The sequence below is a fragment of the Tasmannia lanceolata genome, unplaced genomic scaffold (assembly GCF_043159265.1).
Source record: "Tasmannia lanceolata isolate RefF3 unplaced genomic scaffold, GAP_Taslan_0.1 ptg000054l, whole genome shotgun sequence".
Lineage (NCBI taxonomy): Eukaryota > Viridiplantae > Streptophyta > Magnoliopsida > Canellales > Winteraceae > Tasmannia > Tasmannia lanceolata.
In genome coordinates, this window is record NW_027518731.1 from 695,305 (window position 1) to 713,358 (window position 18,054).

The 18,054-nt window shown below is 38.2% G+C and overlaps 2 protein-coding genes across 2 annotated transcripts; both read left to right on the forward strand.

Moving 5' to 3' along the window:
- Positions 1 to 811: 811 nt before the first annotated feature.
- Positions 812 to 3,499, forward strand: LOC143864801 (1-aminocyclopropane-1-carboxylate oxidase-like). Its single transcript, XM_077375633.1, has 3 exons — positions 812 to 991; positions 1,523 to 1,755; positions 2,576 to 3,499. The coding sequence occupies exons 1-3, from the start codon at positions 890 to 892 to the stop codon at positions 3,177 to 3,179; spliced, it is 939 nt and encodes a 312-aa protein (XP_077231748.1). The 5' UTR covers positions 812 to 889; the 3' UTR covers positions 3,180 to 3,499.
- Positions 3,500 to 11,017: 7,518 nt separating this feature from the next.
- LOC143864793 (1-aminocyclopropane-1-carboxylate oxidase-like) lies at positions 11,018 to 13,084 on the forward strand. The gene is made up of 3 exons (XM_077375622.1): positions 11,018 to 11,189; positions 11,356 to 11,588; positions 12,235 to 13,084. The coding sequence occupies exons 1-3, from the start codon at positions 11,088 to 11,090 to the stop codon at positions 12,836 to 12,838; spliced, it is 939 nt and encodes a 312-aa protein (XP_077231737.1). The 5' UTR covers positions 11,018 to 11,087; the 3' UTR covers positions 12,839 to 13,084.
- Positions 13,085 to 18,054: the final 4,970 nt, after the last annotated feature.

Genomic DNA, 18,054 nt, shown 5'->3' on the forward strand with positions numbered 1-18,054 from the left:
TCACTCTGCGCTTTTAGTTAATTATACGATGCATGCTCAATTTATTTATTTTTCTTTCAAACTTTTGTACCCTATTACACTTTTAAAAAGCACTACCAATATTAATCTTTTTTCTTGTAAGGAACTAATCGTGTGTTGCTGAATAGAAATAAGGAATGCAGATCTTTTCTAATTTTTGTCATCCATGATATGGGGAGCTATCCATGGAAAGAAGAATAGGGAGGATCACCTTTAGGACACCCGAATGTGGGGACAAATGTGTGAGAAAAAGATCTTGACTCAATTGCGGCAGAGAGAGAGAGAGAGAGAGAGAGAGAGAGAAGCTAGTAAGTATGAAAGAGTCAGGGGGATTTCTCAACCGGAGCATGCATAAAAAACACTAAAGCTAGCAAGTTTTCTCAACCGGGTTATGCATAAAAAGTATGGTTCAATTCAAAGTCATATTTTTTGTTCATTGCATCAACTGTTAACTAATTCATTTACATGGTACAGATTGTCGGGTTAGGATCATTGTCCGATTAGTGTCATCTTTGTAAGATGAACATCTATAGGGCCCACCAGATGCGCAGCCAAGATCGATGATCATTATGTGCCAAGAACAACTGGTTTAGCATAAATAAAACTTGACTATCACCTGTATGGACGATGCTTTTGTTGTGGACTACCACAAAGCATTGACCTTGCATTTTTTTATTCAATGACACCGTCCAACAGCCACCCCCTAGCCCTTTTTTTTTCTTAAATAAGAGTTGACATCTGAGATTGTTTCTGCTATAAAAACCCACACACAGTTGCAATTCTACACCACCAATAGCTTCTTCTTCTTCTTCTTCTTCTTCTTCTTCTTCTACCGCCTACTACTCGTTCCCTTAGTCCTTTTTGATCACCAATGACGATTCCGGTTATCGACTTTTCGAAGCTTAACGGCGAGGAGAGGATCGAAACAATGGCTCAGATCGATAATGGGTGCGAAGAATGGGGATTCTTTCAGGTACTAGGCAATTCTATTACATCTAGTTTGATTTGGATGAATACCCATTTGCAGGAAATTGTTTTGACAAAGATATACCAATTTTATTCAATAAGAAAGGATTACAATTGCACTTCAGGAGGTAAACATTGCTCCGTATAAAATCAGACCCTAAAAGCGTCAATTTGGTAAGATGATCAGCCAAATCATTGGCACTTCTAGGAATGAGAGAAAAAGAAAAACATCATGCAAACCGAGGTCTTTAATCTCATCCATGAGATTGGCGATCCTCCACCGACCATATCTAATCCCTTTGACCCACAAGATTGTGTTCGAAGAATCGAACACGACTTCTCGTTTGCACCAAAATTTGCATCCATTAGATCGATGGATCAATCAATCAATCGTTCCTTCTTCATTTGATCGATTGATCTTTTGTTCTACTTCTTCTTCTTCTTCTTATTTCTTTACTTCTTTCCTCTTCTAGTATGCCCCATGTCACACACACAGAAAAAAAGAAGAAGAAATAAAATATTTTTCTACTTGTTGCAGTTGGTAAACCATGGAATTCCATTGGAGTTGCTGGAGAGAGTGAAGAAAGTATGCTCAGAGTGCTTCAAGTTGGGAAGGGACGAAGCCTTCAAGGACTCGATGCCCGTCCAGTTGTTGAATGACTTGTTGGATGGCAACAATGGTGACAGCGAACGGTTGGAGAATGTCGATTGGGAGGATGTTTTTACTCTTCTAGACGATAACGAATGGCCGTCGCAGCCCCCCAAATTCAAGTAAGCATTGAGAAAACCTCTTTGCTTCTATAATTTTTGTTTAATTTAAATGCTTTCATTGTTCTAAACTAAAGGGTCTTTCTTTTTAGCCTTCTAAGATAAGATATGAAACCCAATCAAATATACAATAATTTTCTTCAAATGACAATAACATCTTTGCTTAAGAAGAAAAGCAGCCTTTTATTTTTTTTCTTCAACAAAGATAATATTGTCATTTGAAGACAACTAATCTATGTCTAATTGGGTTTTAAAACTTATTTTAAAAGGCTGGAAAGACAGACCCTTTTGATTGATTAGTCATAGCTGTTCTTTAACTGTAACAGCATCTAACAACCAAAATTAAAAATATAGAGCAAAGATAGGAGTGTTATCTCTAAAACAAGTAAGATGTATATAATATTCAGTGTAGGAATTATTAAAAACTGTCCTATTGGACTGTTGTCACATGTTGGGATTATCACTTGAACCCGTACAGCTCATTTTAGCAAGTTCTCCATGGGTTTTTAGATAAATCAAACTTATTTTTTTATTCTTTAGAAAGGAGCTTTCATTAAATGCGGAAATCCCATCAATATTTTCCACCTAATTAACTAGCCTTCCTTAAAACTCATCTCCATAAGGTGGCAAGCTACCTTGGATTGATCAAACAAAGTTGATACAATTATACAAATACAGCCTTACATGAAAACAAGATAGCAGTAGTAGGAAATTTCATAGATAATCTTCTATGTATGTGTTTCTGTTCATGCATCCATCCATTAAAAGACTATGCAGTTCTAATGGGTGTATTGGTTACATGGTTTTGCTATGACAACAACAGGGAAACAATGATGGAATACAGGAAAGAACTGATGAAACTTGCAGAGAAGATGATGGAGATCATGGAAGAGAATCTGGGTCTGGAGAAGGGATACTTGAAGAAGGCCTTCTGTGGCGGCGAGGAACCGGAAAACCAGCCATTCTTTGGCACCAAAGTGAGTCACTACCCACCTTGCCCTCGGCCCGAACTAGTGAACGGCCTCCGCGCCCACACCGATGCTGGCGGGGTTATCTTACTCTTCCAAGATGACAAAGTGAATGGCCTCCAGATCCTAAAGGACGGAAATTGGGTCGATGTCCAACCGATGGCCAATGCCATTGTAATTAATATTGGGGATCAGATCGAAGTCCTAAGCAACGGCCGATATAAGAGCGTGTGGCACCGCGTGTTGGCGTTGAAAAATGGCAATAGGAGATCCATTGCTTCATTCTATAATCCATCTCTGAAGGCCACCATTGCCCCAGCACCAGAGCTTCAGAATTCCTTAACAGTTGAAGATGCTCAAGCATACCCAAAGTTTGTTTTTGGGGATTACATGTCAGTTTATGCCAAGCAGAAGTTCCTCCCAAAGGAACCAAGGTTCCAAGCTGCAGTGACCATGTGAAGAATCATGGGCCCTACAAGATGATCTAATCACTTAGTTGTTTAGAAGGGTCTATCCATTTGAAAGTGTCAAACCCCCACACCAAAAAACCCAAAAACCAAAAAAAAAAAAAAAAGCATAAGCTGATTGGCTTTCTTATCTATCCTTGAAAGGAAGAAAAGTACGTGCAATGGTATTTGTGGTTTGCATGACATGGTTGTTTCTCGTTACGTATTGATGTCAACGTTTCTTTGTAAATTATCATTTAGAGGTGTTGAATGTAGCCCTGATGGGTGTCATTTCATGGTTTTTTTCATAAGAAGTGCTTTTCTTAGTGTGCATTTTTTGGTGTTTCCTATTTTGCTTTTACTTTCTTTAGTGGGTTGTGTTTGGATCAAACCCATAACCCCAAGCGTCCATGAGGAGGCTTGTTTGTTTTTGACCGTCTGAACTCTCAATCTCCTGGTGAAACATAAAATTTCTAAAAGCATTAAATCTCTAAAAAAATCTATGCCAATTTTTAGACATTAAAGGAAAGAAATTGAACGTTGTTATTGCACATAGAAGAAAGAACAAGTTTTACTTTGATAAGTTTCTTGTGGGATTTTGTGGACGTAAACCTAAGTGTGGGTGAATCATGTAAATTTCTTGTGTTTTTTTAACGTAAACCTAAATGTGGTTGAACCATGTAAATCTCTTATGTTTTGTTTTTGTTTTGTTTTTTTTTTTTTGAATTGGCAAAATTTTATTAGGAAGGCAGACCACGACCGAGGCAGTCAAGGAAGCTAAAAGAACAAAGAAAAAAGAAGCAACCCACTAAAAATACGCCAATGCTCAAGGGGGCAAGAAATAAAAAATCTTTGATGCTGATCTAGACACTTCGGCAAGAGCAAGATGGTCTGCCTCCCCATTCACTGACCTCTTGAGATGATGAAAGCGAACTAAGTGGCCCCCATGCGATCCACGATCTCATTAATGAGCTCTGAAAATCCCTAGAGGCTGGGAGATCTCCCACATCGAGGAAATCTCCCTCCATAGTAAGATTGTCTATCTCCCTACCCACCAACAATCTAATGCCCTGAAGGATCACCCTAACTTCCACCTCATTTGAATCTCTGATTCCGATAGTCCTTGAAAAGTCCCACTTAGTTAATCCATACGTGTCCCTAAGAATGCTCCCTGTAAGCCCAATAGTTCAACCCTTTGCAATCCTCTAAGTCTTGTTTTGATAGGCACTTACAATGGTCTAAAGTTAAACATGTTTAAGAAACCAAGTAGACCATATCCCATAAGCCAAACGGGAAGGTTAAAATGAAAAGGGGATCCGACCTTCATCAGACTTCTGCTCAGACATCTGAAGATTGCTAGAGTGGCTAGTTTTTAACTAGTTGTTAGAGGACCATAATGGTTAGTTTTGGCTTTGATCTTCTGTATAAAGGGGTTTCACCCCGACAAACCATTAACACTCACTCTAAAACCCTATTTGAACACACTTTTGAGTGATTAAACCCCTTCACTTCTATTTGGATAATTTTTGAAGGAATTAGAGTAGGCGTTCAATTGTAAATCCTTGAGAGCGTTTTGTAGTGAGCTTATTGTTGTATTTGCCTTTGAGAAGGCTTTGATTCTTCATCTTTGTAATCGGAGGAGGGAGCCAAGAAGACCCTTGAAGTCAAGCTTGGGATCGTCGATGAGACCCAGCGGGGCTTTGATGATATAAGCTTGTAATAGGTTTTGACTTCACCCGTAAGAAGGCTAAGTTATTGGAAGCAATTAAGGGGATATTCGTGGAGTGGATATAGCCTAGTCTGTGTCAAACCACTATAAAATATCGGTGCACTCTCTCTTACTCTTTATCTATCTCTTGCACTTGTATTTTTATCATCCAAGTTTCATTTGTTACTTTGTTATTTGTTTTAATTTTCTAACTAAGTTTTAACAGGGGAAAAGTTTTTAAAACCCAATTCACCCCCTTCTTGAGTTACCACTTGGGCTAACACCTCCAATACTCACAGGCCACAGGTTCCTCAAACTAGAACCGTCAAAGTTTAGAAGAAGTTTTTGTCAAGTCTTAGAGTATAATTCTAGTCTCTCTTAGTGATAGGTGGATAAGGACACCAGAAAATTTTCAAACTATTTTGAAGTATTTTTACTAGAAAGTAGACTCTCTAAGGTTTCCGGGAAGCACAATGATATCAAAATTCGATAAGAAACGAAGGAGATATGTGTCTCAGAAAGTAATTGTGTAAACCAGAAGGAAAAAAAGCAAAAAATAAAGGAAAAATGCCCAAAACATTGGGCAGAGGGTCTGGATACATGCCCAGAGCCTAACGACTACTTGGGCGGATGCTTAGGCTTCATCCATTTTGGTTGTTAACAGCCCTATAATGGCTAGTTTAGTGTTCTAATATAAGGGTTCTATGACCCGCCCTAAAAACAAGCAGAATACTCATGGGCCATCTTTGATGATTATATAAGGTGTTTAACACCTTTGTACCATTATTTGTTGATCATTTGAGGGAATAGATATAGGATTTCACTTGTATATCTTATTGAGAGATTTGTAGGGAGTTTTCACTTGTACACCTCCTTTGAGAGGATTACTTTTATTATAATTTGGTGGAGGGCACCTTGTCAATCCTTGAATTGGTAGAGGGCACCTTATCAATCCTTGGTGACGAGCTTGGGGATAAAGCTTGAATTGGTGAAGAGGCATTGGAAGAACCTTGGCAAGCTTGGGATAAAGCTTGATTGTAAACGGTTCGGACTTCACCTGTAAAAAGTTCGGATAGTGGAAGCACGGGAGGGCATATCTCCTGAGTAGATGTAAGCCGATTTGTGCCGAACCACAATAAAATCCCTGGTGCACTTGCCATTGCTGTCTTCTCTATCTTTATCCCTTCCTTGCTTTGGGTTTACATTTAATTTCTAGTCTGTTCATGCTTTAAATTGTTTAATTATCTTCGAAAACAACGAAAGTTTTCTAAACACGATCCCCCCTCCCCAAGATTTGGCATCCAAGAAGAAAAGCTTATGATTAAATCTCTTGTTACGTGTTTTATGATTATTTTCCTCTATATTTTTTTTTATTGCTTGCATATATTTCTTGGGTTTTTTTTCCATGAATGAGCTGCCGCAGTTAATTTACGTGTGTATGATTTGTGGCAACTAGCTTATTGTCTCCAATAGGATTGGTGTATGCTGCTTACATTGGTAGCGGTTTACAGGTGTGTGTGTGTGTGAGAGAGAGAGAGAGCGAGAGAGAGAGCAGCGGACGTAATACAGAGTACGACACTTCAATTAAATAAAATAGTTTTTTAGTTATTCTCTCTAGTCGATTTTGTATCTACTAATCTCGTTTCTAATTAAAATCAATAGTTAAATATAAGATCAGTCTCTCCCTAAAAGTCACAAATCATTCATATAGGTTTTATACCTTTCTAATAATACTCTCTCTCTGGCAGAGTTCTCCCTCCCAAGTATTTTAGAATTATTACTCTCATGCATCTCTCTCTCTCTCTCTCTCTCTCTCTCTCATAGTCAATTAGTGAAGAAAAAATAAATTACTAAGTACCAAGCTAGTACTGCCCCACTTTACCCTATAGAAACAATATTATATGCCCTCTTTTGAATCTTCAGTTTCTAATAATTTTTTAATTTTTGTTTAACACTTTAACCTTTTATATAATGTCTGTTAATTAACGGGTCTTTCATAACGGATTTGAAGTCAGCAAGCTTAGAAAACATAAAAAAAATAAAAAAAATATGAAAATTATTCAATCTCTATACACAATGATACCATTATAATTGTCTTTAACGTGTAATGCGAGTCATGCACTGGGTAAAAAAAATGCTTACCACTTGGAATTAATTACTTGGGCCAATGATGTTTATCATTGACAATCAATATAACTCCAAAAAACTAATTAAATATAAAAAAATGATTAATTTAATTATCAATATAACCCAACAAAACCCATATAAAAATGATTTACTTAATGACTTCACTTACCCAAATAAAAAGCTGATTAATCTAATGACTTTGATCGGTGACACAAAGCTTATAAATCCCTGTACAGGCACCCTAGACCATATTTTTCCTTCTTACATGACCTCCATTACACCACCCTCCATGGGGTTGGATTGCTTGCATTTTCTAAGTAGTTAAAAAACACACCCCGAAAAGAACAAGGATATATAGAACTTGGAATTGTAGGGGGGATGAATTGAAGAAGCCCATAGAAACAAAAAACCTAATAATTTTATTATCATCATCATCATCATCGATGTTATTATAATTGTTAATGACACCTCTAATTACGCGTTCTTCCTACATGGAGAACCACACCGCGTGCCTTCGGGGCAGGTGTTTTATTTTATTTTATTTTATTAATTTTAAGGGTCCCTTTCGACTAGCTGGACATGTTTGTTAGGGGTCACGATCATCATGTAGGTCAACGGGCTTTCACAAGTTAATCGGATCCAAATTTTACCTTGTTATTAGGCTGGATCCTGACTCCCGCACTATTCATTTTTTGCCTAGGCCTGTAATTCAGTCCGGCCCATTGGCACCACAGCCCGAAGATCACATTAAGCAATTGCCTCAAAATTGAATCCTAACAATCAACATTGAGTTGAGTCCCATACAGAATCTGAGTGTAATCCGGACCATTGATCCGGTGGGCCACATGATGATATTTGTCCCCTGCCAAATGGAGATACTTAGACTAATATCAAGGTTAAGTTTTCTTTGTGGAGCCCAAAACGAGGTCCTATACCTAATAATAATATTAATAATAATAATAATTTATTATTAGGAATTTGCTAGTGACCATCACAGAAAGGCATTTCACGGCTGTCTGTTGCATGTGAGAGCAGCCACAGAGGCTCACTTTTCAGCAGATTTTGTCTTAATTCATTGAATGCATCTGAGGTAGCTGCTCTCACATGCAACAACTAGGCGTGAAATGCCTTTCTGCGATGGTCCCTAGCAAATCCCTTATCATCATCATCATTATATGAGAAATGCAAACCTAAACGGCACCTTGTAAAATCAACCCGCAAGGGCGCCCCATTGGATCCACGTCACTTTTAAATTCCAATTTTGCATTTTTCATTGCCGCTATAGCTTATAACTATGGTAGGATGACATGACCTGGGTTTCTGCAAAGACACCTTTCATTTTAGCAAAGCCCAATAAGGGATTTGCTAGCGTCCATCACAAAAGGCATTTCGAAAATGGTCTCTTGCATTTGACAGCAGCCACCTTATGAATGAAGACAAAATCTGCTGAAAAGTGAGTCTCTGTGGCTGCTGTTAGATGCATGCAGCAGACCATCTGCAAAATGCCTTCTGCGATGGACAGTAGCAAATCCCTTATTATTGTTATTATTATTATGGGCAGTGATAAATCCACCCATCTCTCTCTCTCTCTCTCACAGCAGTGCACTATAAAGGGGTCGATTTAAGATATACGGGTCGATTTATTACTCCCCTGTTATTGTTATTATTATTGTTGTCATTGTTGTTGTTGTTGTTGTTATTATTGTTAGGGAAATTATACATCCTCCCCCCCCCCCCCCCCCCAAAAAAAAAAAAAAAACCTTTTTTACTTGGAGTGTATCTATGATTGTAGAAGGGCTAATGTACTTCACATGGGAAGGATTCAACATACCTGATTGCAACGCACACACAAGCTGGTTGTCCCATGTAAAGAAAAGGGGCACATTTTTCATTTCCCTATCATCATCATCATTATTAATATTATTTGTGAATTATGTTTGGAGAGAATAACCAGAGGCCCAAAGGAGTAGACAATTTGAGGTATATTAAATTAGGAGAAGTTATACGATGATGGGTGTACAAACACGTAAAGGTGGTACGATGGAAATACCACCCTTGATATTCGATCCAACCGTAGTTTCTCAAAAAGTGAGCAGCTGTGGAATCAAATATCAAGGATGGGATGACGAGTTCGAGTTGGTATGCCCAGTCATCATATAATCTCTCATTAAATTAGAGTAGAAGAAAAGGGCTTTATCAAAGTTATCTCCTTCATTGCCTTCCTTAATCCTCAAACCACGCCTTCAATTCAGTTGTATTTTTTTTTCCTTTGGCCATATGCAAGCATGTTCATGTGGTAAGTCAAGGGATAAAATCACAACATACAATACCCAACAGTCAACTCAATGGAAAGCGAGTCGGCAGAAATTGCCTATCTAAACAAGACAGAGTCTTAAATTTTTTTATGTTCAGATAGGTCTAGTGATGGTTTTATGTGCTTCTTCTTCTCCTTGCATGACTGAGTTAAAATGAATTAAAAATACAGAAGGGGTATGATCTGTTGCACATCTTCGACGCCCCTCCTATTATAGTGATAATTAGGTGTCTGAAAGCATCTATGGTCAACGCGACGATCTGGACCATCAATTTGGTGGGCCAAAACCTTCGATTTCCAAGGTCACATATCCCAATTGGACTATCCCAACCGTCTTGATCAATGAGTTGTAAAGAAACAGTTAAATTAAATTCATAGCACTACTCAATGAGGCGACTCGAATCGGCAAAGAATCGAGTCAGTGATCATGGTATTTATTCGTGATATATGATGATATGGGCATTTCAACAAAAAAAATCTGTGTATTTCAACCAAAAAAAAAAGGGATAGTTACATTTACACACCCTCTAGTTTCTGACACATCCACTTCAACCCCTATAGTTAAAAAAGTGACAAAGACATCCCCTCTAGTTTCGTTTTGTTTAAGGTTTGCCCCCTCAGCTGAAGGTTCGTCCGTAGATTGAAGGGTTAGGATGATCCGATGGAGCTGATTTTTTGGGCACACCCTATCTATGTCAGGACCCATCAATTTAACGCGGATCAGCTAAATAATGTGGGCCAATACCCGAATCCAAACACTACCAAACGCTTTGGATTCAGGTATGGGCCTACATTATTTGGATGATCCAAAGCGTTCATTTGATGGGTCCTGACATAGATAGGGTGTGCCCAAAAAATCAGCTCCATCGGATCATCCTAACCCTTCAATCTATGGACGAACCTTCAGCTGAGGGGGCAAACCTTAAACAAAACGAAACTAGAGGGGATGTCTTTGTCACTTTTTAAACTATAGGGGTTGAAGTGGATGTGTCAGAAACTAGAGGGGTTGTAAATGTAATTATCCCAAAAAAAAAAAAACTTTCGAGCCCGAGTTTTACTCAACTGTATGAACTTTCGAGTGGGGATATGTTCTGAGTTGGTAGCATATGGTTCAATTAAAAGATATATTTTTTGTTCTTTGCATTAGCTATTAACTATTCATTTACCTAAGTGGTTAGGATCGTCCGATTGGTGCCATCTTTATCAGATGAACATCTATAGGGCACGCCAGGTGCACGGTCAAGATCAATGATCATCTGACTATCTATGTTTCAAGAACAACTCGATCGTTGGCATCATAAACAAAACTTTTTTTTTTTTTTTTTTTTTTTGATAACGTAGGATGTCCCCACCCCCTTCGGGAGTAGGACTAGTCCCTACGGATGCACGCAATCGCCCGTAAACCACGTGCATCGGGCAAGTCCGGGTGGGATTCGATCACTGGTCTCCAGGGAGCATACCCGAGACTTATGCCGAAGAGCCACACCCGTCCGGGCCATAAACAAAACTTGACCATCACCTGTTTGGACGATGCTTTTGTTGTGGACTACCACACAACATTGACCTTGCATTTGTTAATACAATGACACCGTCCGCAGCCACCCTAACTCATTTTTTTATCTCTTAAAGAAGGGTTGACATCTGAGATGGTTTCTGCTATAAAAACCCACACACAGTTGCAATTCAACACCACCAATATATCTTCTAGCTTCTCCTCTCTCTACTTCTACAGCCTACTACTCTTTCCCTTAAATCCTTTTTTTCCATCACCAATGACGATTCCAGTTATCGACTTTTCCAAACTTGATGGCGAGGACAGGGCCAAAACCATGGCTCAGATTGATAATGGGTGCGAAGAGTGGGGATTCTTTCAGGTAATAGGCAATTATATTCATCTAGTTTGATCTGAATGAACACCCATTTGCACAAAATTTTCGTCCATTCGATTGGCCAATCTTTGGTTCTTCTTCTTCTACTACTACTACTAGGAACCATGTCACAATTAAAAATAAATAAAAGATCTTTTTCTACTTGGTGCAGTTGGTAAACCATGGAATTCCATTAGAGCTGCTGGAGAGAGTGAAGAAAGTATGCTCAGAGTGCTTCAAGTTGGAAAGGGAGGAAGCTTTCAAGGACTCGATGCCCGTCCAGTTGTTGAACGACTTGTTGGAAGGCAACAATGGTGACAGTGAACAGTTGAAAAATGTCGATTGGGAGGATGTTTTTACACTTGTAGACGATAAGGAATGGCCATCACAGCCCCCCGAATTCAAGTAAGCATTGAGAAAACCTCTTTGCTTCTATAATTTTTCTTTAATTTAATTGCTTTCATTGTTATAAAGGGTCTTTCTTTTTAGCCCTCTAAGATAAGATTTGAAACCCAATTAAATATACATTAGTTTTCTTCAGATGACAATACTACCTTTGCCATCTAAGAGCACTTCTTTGTTTTACACCCTTTTGATTGGCTGTTCATAGGTTTGCAAGAACTGTAACAGGATCTAGCGGACAAAATAAACAAATGTAAAATGAGGGGAGACCCATTACTAAAACAAGTAACATAGCAAGATATATAAAATATGTGTTCAGTATAGGAAATTATAAACTATCTTATCGGACTGTTGTCACATGTTGGGATAATCACTTGAACCTGTACAGCTCATTTTAGCAACTTCAGAAAGTTTACATAGGCATGATTCAAACCTTAAACTAGCCTTCCGTAAAAACAAGATACCAGTAGCCTCACTAAAAACACACCTCCATAAAGTGGCAAGCTACCTTGGATTGATCAAATAAAGTTGACTCAAATACAATTATATGAAAACAGTAGTAGGAAGTTTCACAAATAATCTTCTATGTAGGTGTTTCGGTTCAGGCATCTGTCTAACGGGTGTGCTGGTTGTCCTATGACAAAAATAGGGAAACAATGATGGAATACAGGAGAGAATTGAAGAAACTTGCAGAGAAGATGATGGATATCATGGCAGAGAATCTGGGTTTGGAGAAGGGATACATGAAGAAGGCCTTCTGTGGTGGCGAAGAACCGGAAAACCAGCCATTCTTTGGCACCAAAGTGAGTCACTACCCACCATGCCCTCGTCCCGAACTAATGAACGGCCTCCGAGCCCACACCGATGCCGGGGGAGTTATCTTACTCTTCCAAGATGACAAAGTGAACGGCCTAGAGATCCTCAAGGACGGAAATTGGATCGACGTCCAACCGATGGCCAACACCATTGTAATTAACACTGGGGATCAGATTGAAGTCCTAAGCAATGGGCGATATAAGAGCGTGTGGCACCGCGTCTTGGCCTTGCAAAATGGAAATAGGAGATCCATTGCTTCATTTTATAATCCATCTCTGAAGGCCACCATAGCTCCTGCACCAGAGCTTCTGAATTGCTCAACAGTTGAAGATGCTCAAGAATACCCAAAGTTTGTTTTTGGGGATTACATGACAGTTTATGCCAAGCAGAAGTTCCTCCCTAAGCAACCCAGGTTCCAAGCTGCAGTGACCATGTAAAGAAGCATGGTCCCTACAAGATGATCTGATCACCTAGTTGTTTAATGGGTCTATCTACTTGAAAGTGTCAAACCCCAACACCCAAAAAAACAAAAAAAAAATGCATAAGTTGATTGGCTTTCTTTCTTTTCCTTGAAAAGGAAGAAAAGTGCAATAGTATTTGTGGTTTGCATGAGATGGTTGTTTGTCATTAGATATTGATGTCAAGGTTTCTTTGTAAAGTATCATTTAGTGGTGTTGGATGTAGCCTTAATGGGTATCATTTCATGTTTTTTTTTTCATAAGAAGTGTTTTTCTTAGTGATCATTTCTCAATGGGTTGTGTTTGGATTAAACCCATAAAATCAAGCTTCCATGAGGAGGCATGTTTTTATTTTATTTTATTTTATTTATGTTTTAAATGATGAGGCTTGTTTGCTTAATCTCCCGGTGAAGCAGAAAACTTCTTATGCCATATTTTTAAATGCCTATAAATCTGTCATATATGGATTTCTGTTACGAACCCGATCCGGTTCGTAACGATTGTGATCTTCTTAGAGGGAAGATCAGCCTTTTGATCCACTTCGAGGGAAGGATCAATCCTCCTTTGTGTACAAGACACACTTTGTCAAACTAATTTCTTCATTCTTTTCATTAACATTAGCATGTGTTTATATAAAGCACTTACAAATAAACATAGAAAATGATAAACACGGAAAGATCTTATGATAAGAATAAAAATAGCCAAATAAAGATTATCCTAATCTAAGTACGTATCCTAATGTAACATAACTACTAAATATATTAAGATATGATCTTATTCACTAAAATATCTAATTAACCTATTCCACTAAGTGGGACCCATCTAGGTACGTATCATTCCACCCGCCTTAGAATCAACCTTGTCCTAAAGGTTGGAAATTAAGCTTGAAAAATAAGATGCGTAGGACTTTCTAAAATTCTTTTCTCTTCTTTTTTTTTTCTTTTTCCTTCTCGCTCCTTTTCTTATTCTCTTCGTCTTGCGATTAATTACTATTTTCATCTCAATGGTTGAGGCGACTCCATTTTCAAATCGATATCATTGTGCAAATCATCAAGGCTCATTCGTTACGATTTCTTTGAATGATTTGGATGTTGGCGCACCGATGATTGTGGATGAGAATCTTTTCGATTGCATTGGACGGGTTGAGAGGAACGATGGATTCTTCGGCGACGACCTTTCTTTTGTAGATTTTTCACCTTTTCTTTTATTTGATTTCTGTCTGCCTTATTCTTTTTCTCCTCTTCCTCCATTTCTTTTTTACTGTGCAACCCTCCTCAATCACTACGCTGATTTTGTTCACGCCTTCCGCGAACCAATGATGTCCTTCCATCAAATCCAAAACAAGCGCTTTGATCTTCTGAAAATCTTCACGAATCGAATCCAGAATCTCCGAAGATATAGTCATGGCGTAAGATCAACCGCTTTGATACCAATTGTTACGAACCCGATCCGGTTCGTAACAATTGTGATCTTCTTAGAGGGAAGATCAGCCTTTTGATCCACTTCGAGGGAAGGATCAATCCTCCTTTGTGCACAAGACACACTTTGTCAAACTAATTTCTTCATTCCTTTCATTCACATTAGCATGTGCTTATATAAAGCACTAACAAATAAACATAGAAAATGAAAAACATAGAAAGATCTTATGATAAGAATAGAAATAGCCAAATAAAGATTATCCTAATCTAAGTAGGTATCATAATCTAACATAACTACTAAATATATTAAGATAGGATCTTATTCACTAAAATATCTAATTAACCTATTCCACTAAGTGGGACCCCTCTAGGTACGTATCAATTTCTCATCTCAAGCTGACTTAAATAAATATAAAATTTGCTTCAATCTGATGTTCGGTTTAAAAATTTTCGACAATAGTATATAGATTTTAAATTAATGATCTGAGCATGAGAAACCAGAAATATCTGAAGGCAAAAAAATTGCATAGATGGATGCATCACCTTGATTAGACCCAAATTAATATAAAATTTGTCCCAATAAGATGGTTGGATCAAAATTTATGGCTAACGGATGAAGAGTGCATGTGTTTCAATTTTTGAGAGTATTTGATGTAGCACATCTACACATGGGGAGTATTTTATCAGGTTTGAACGACAATCACACCTACTAGCACAAATTGGAGAAGAAGATAAAAGGAAAACCATGAAAGTTTCCCCCTTTGCTGTATCATTTCATAAAATCAATAATCCCACCCTCAAAACGTCTTGATCTCATACATCTTTTATAATAAGAATTCTCATCCTAGCAACATTTTGAAAGCAATCCACTAACATTTAGGAAGATACTTCAGACTCCTTATAAAAGTAAAGTTCCCAAAAGAGTTTCTAAAATATAGCTAAAGATACTTACTTTAGACTCTTACTACCATATCTAGCTAAAGATAAAGTTAAAATACTAGGAAACAAAATCTTTTAGATAAGTAGGTTTCCCCGAGAAAATCTGTCCTTCGATTTGAATCTTCCAAAGAGCACATGTTCTAGGTAATTTTCGCCGGCATCATTATCCCATGATTCAGAAAAACTCACCCTCAAGTTTTAAAGTATTGAAAAATGATCATCAGCCTTATCTACTGCCTAGTCAGGATCTCATCTAAAACAGTGCTAAAGAATGGTACGTGATCTGCATATCCCTCATTGGTAGTAAAATGTGTAGTACGTCCTCTAGGAAAACATTGAAGAATTCCTCAACCAGGGCTTCACTAACTCTAGAATTTCTTCTCTTATCTCTTCCATCTTATTCACCAGCGCATACACAATACTTGAACTTTTAACAATTATTAAATATCCATTGTCTGAATATTCGTTGTATATTGGTGGCGGCTCCCGATCTATGATTTTTTGTTCTAAGTAATAATAGAATAGTTTCAAGTCTCGTGTTACCTTCTCACTTTTGAAACATCATTTCCAATGTTCGGAATCACATGTGGTACAGCTCTGCTGGTCGTCACCGCGTATAACCTTGTCCTTGGCTCATGGCGTCTACGTCTGATCCGCTATCCTCAACTACTCCGTGAGTTCTTCTGCCTGGCTCCTTAGCGCTGTGATCTCTCCCTAAGATTTTGCCAACACTTCTTGAACTGCTATTTAGGCAATCTGGCTTGTTCTTGGTGCCATCAATGAGTGTCTCAATCTTGGAACTTAAACTCTGATACCAGATGATGTAGACTGGCTATGTGCGGGATGGCATTTTACGAGGTTGGAATGACAATCACACCTAGTAGCTCAAATTAGAGAAGAAGATAAAAGCAAAACCATGATAGTTTCTCCCTTCTCTGTATTATTTCATAAAATCAATAAAATCCCCCTCTCAAAATTTCCCATACATCTTTTATAATACGAATTCTCATCCTAGCGACATTCTAAAACTAATCCACTAACATATAGGAAGATACCTACTTTAAAATCCTAATAAATCAGAAACTGCATCCATCTTTAGAAACTAATCTAAATCGGAAACTGCATCCATCTTTAGGAACTAATCTATTTAGGAATAAATCCTAAAGAGAAAGGCATTGTCGTTTTTTGCACTGCACCCTATCCAGCTCTGCTGCAATTTTTTCTGAAGCGGATTTTGACGGGCTATGACCTGTAAAATCCTTGGAATCTGCTTTTTCCCAGGAATTCACTTCGCCGTATCCAAGTCGGTTTGGATTGGTGTCCGAAGGGGATACGCTGCGTTGCCCCGTGCCGTTGGGGCCTAGCATGGTGTTTATTGACGCACAGGCACAGAGTCAAAACGTCTTGAAATATCGTGATCCGTTAATCGATATCTGGCCCAGTTAGGATGGGACACACGGTGATGGTGGTGAAGCTGAACAGTCGCGATCTGGGCCTTTTGGTTCTGCTGCAGTTGATTATAGAAGGAGGTGAAGCCTTCATTTCCTCCTCACTTCCATCTCTAGATTCCAGAGCCAAATCAGTCTTCTCACGATTGAGTCCCACTTGAGTTCAGGTTTTCGACGTTTTTCTCCTCAGGACAGTAATATCCTCTTCAACAACATCTTTTTTCTTCTTTTAGTTCGTCTTATGTCCATGAGGTATGTGTGTACGAGGAGACTATGAGACCCTTTAGGGGGGGGGGGGTTAGTCGCGTGGGATTTTAATGTGCGGACACTAATGCACGGACTTCTCCATATTGTCCATGACTCTTTGGGGACTTGGACTTTAATGTGCGGACACTTGTGACTTTGAGGACTCCGGCAGGGACTTTTTAGAGTCATGCGTACATTCAAATCGCCTGTTAGTCATCAACAAATGCATGAATTTGAAGTCCTAGAGTTTTAACAATCAATTTTTTACTACCATTTAAAAATGAAAAATAATCATTTTTTTCTATGATCTCATGGATTTGTGGGCCCTTTCTAAAATATCTAAGTAATATTGTGTATTTATGGGTCATTTTTTACTAAATACTGTTCTCAACAACATTTTGCTGGCCATATGATTTCAGTTCAGAACAGATACAGGTCCCACAATTCTTTAAACTATTGCTACCCAAAACCCATGTTTCCCAAGGCCCACCATTGTGCAGAGAATTGCCTACTCACATGACCCCGCTGGAATGTGGTGTGGTGTGGTGTGGATGTTTTCTATGATTGAATTTTAAGGCCGACCCTCTTGTCTGATTTCAAATATTATTTTTAATTGTTATCGATGAAGCAACATTTTTCCTAGAAGATATCAAATAGGTGTTATGTTTAGCACTGTTCTGTAAGACAAGACTAACCTGAAGGAACATAATCGGGTTGCAGTTACAATTTATGGAGCATAGTTCATGAAAGTATTTGCCAATTTCTGTTGGAAATTCCAGCGAAACAAATTATGCATTTAGAGGGATGGGTGGAAACAAACAAATCCTATCACCCAGAACCAAATCAGAAGAATATTAAAATCTGCAGAGAGAAAATCAAAACAGAATGGAACTCATTACACAAAAGAAAAGGAAAAACAAATCTACTGAATTACCAATATTACAAATCCCAACAATTTATAACCACAAAATAAAATATCCAGACAATAATAAAAACAAAGTAGAACAATCGAACTAGAATATTAGTAAAATCTAAAAAAAAATGCAGAGCTTTATATCCCGTAACCCTTTTCAAAGGAAGAGAGGAGGAGAAATGTGTTAGTGTTGTTTTCTTGAAGGAGGATTCAAGGAGCAGTTAAATCAGG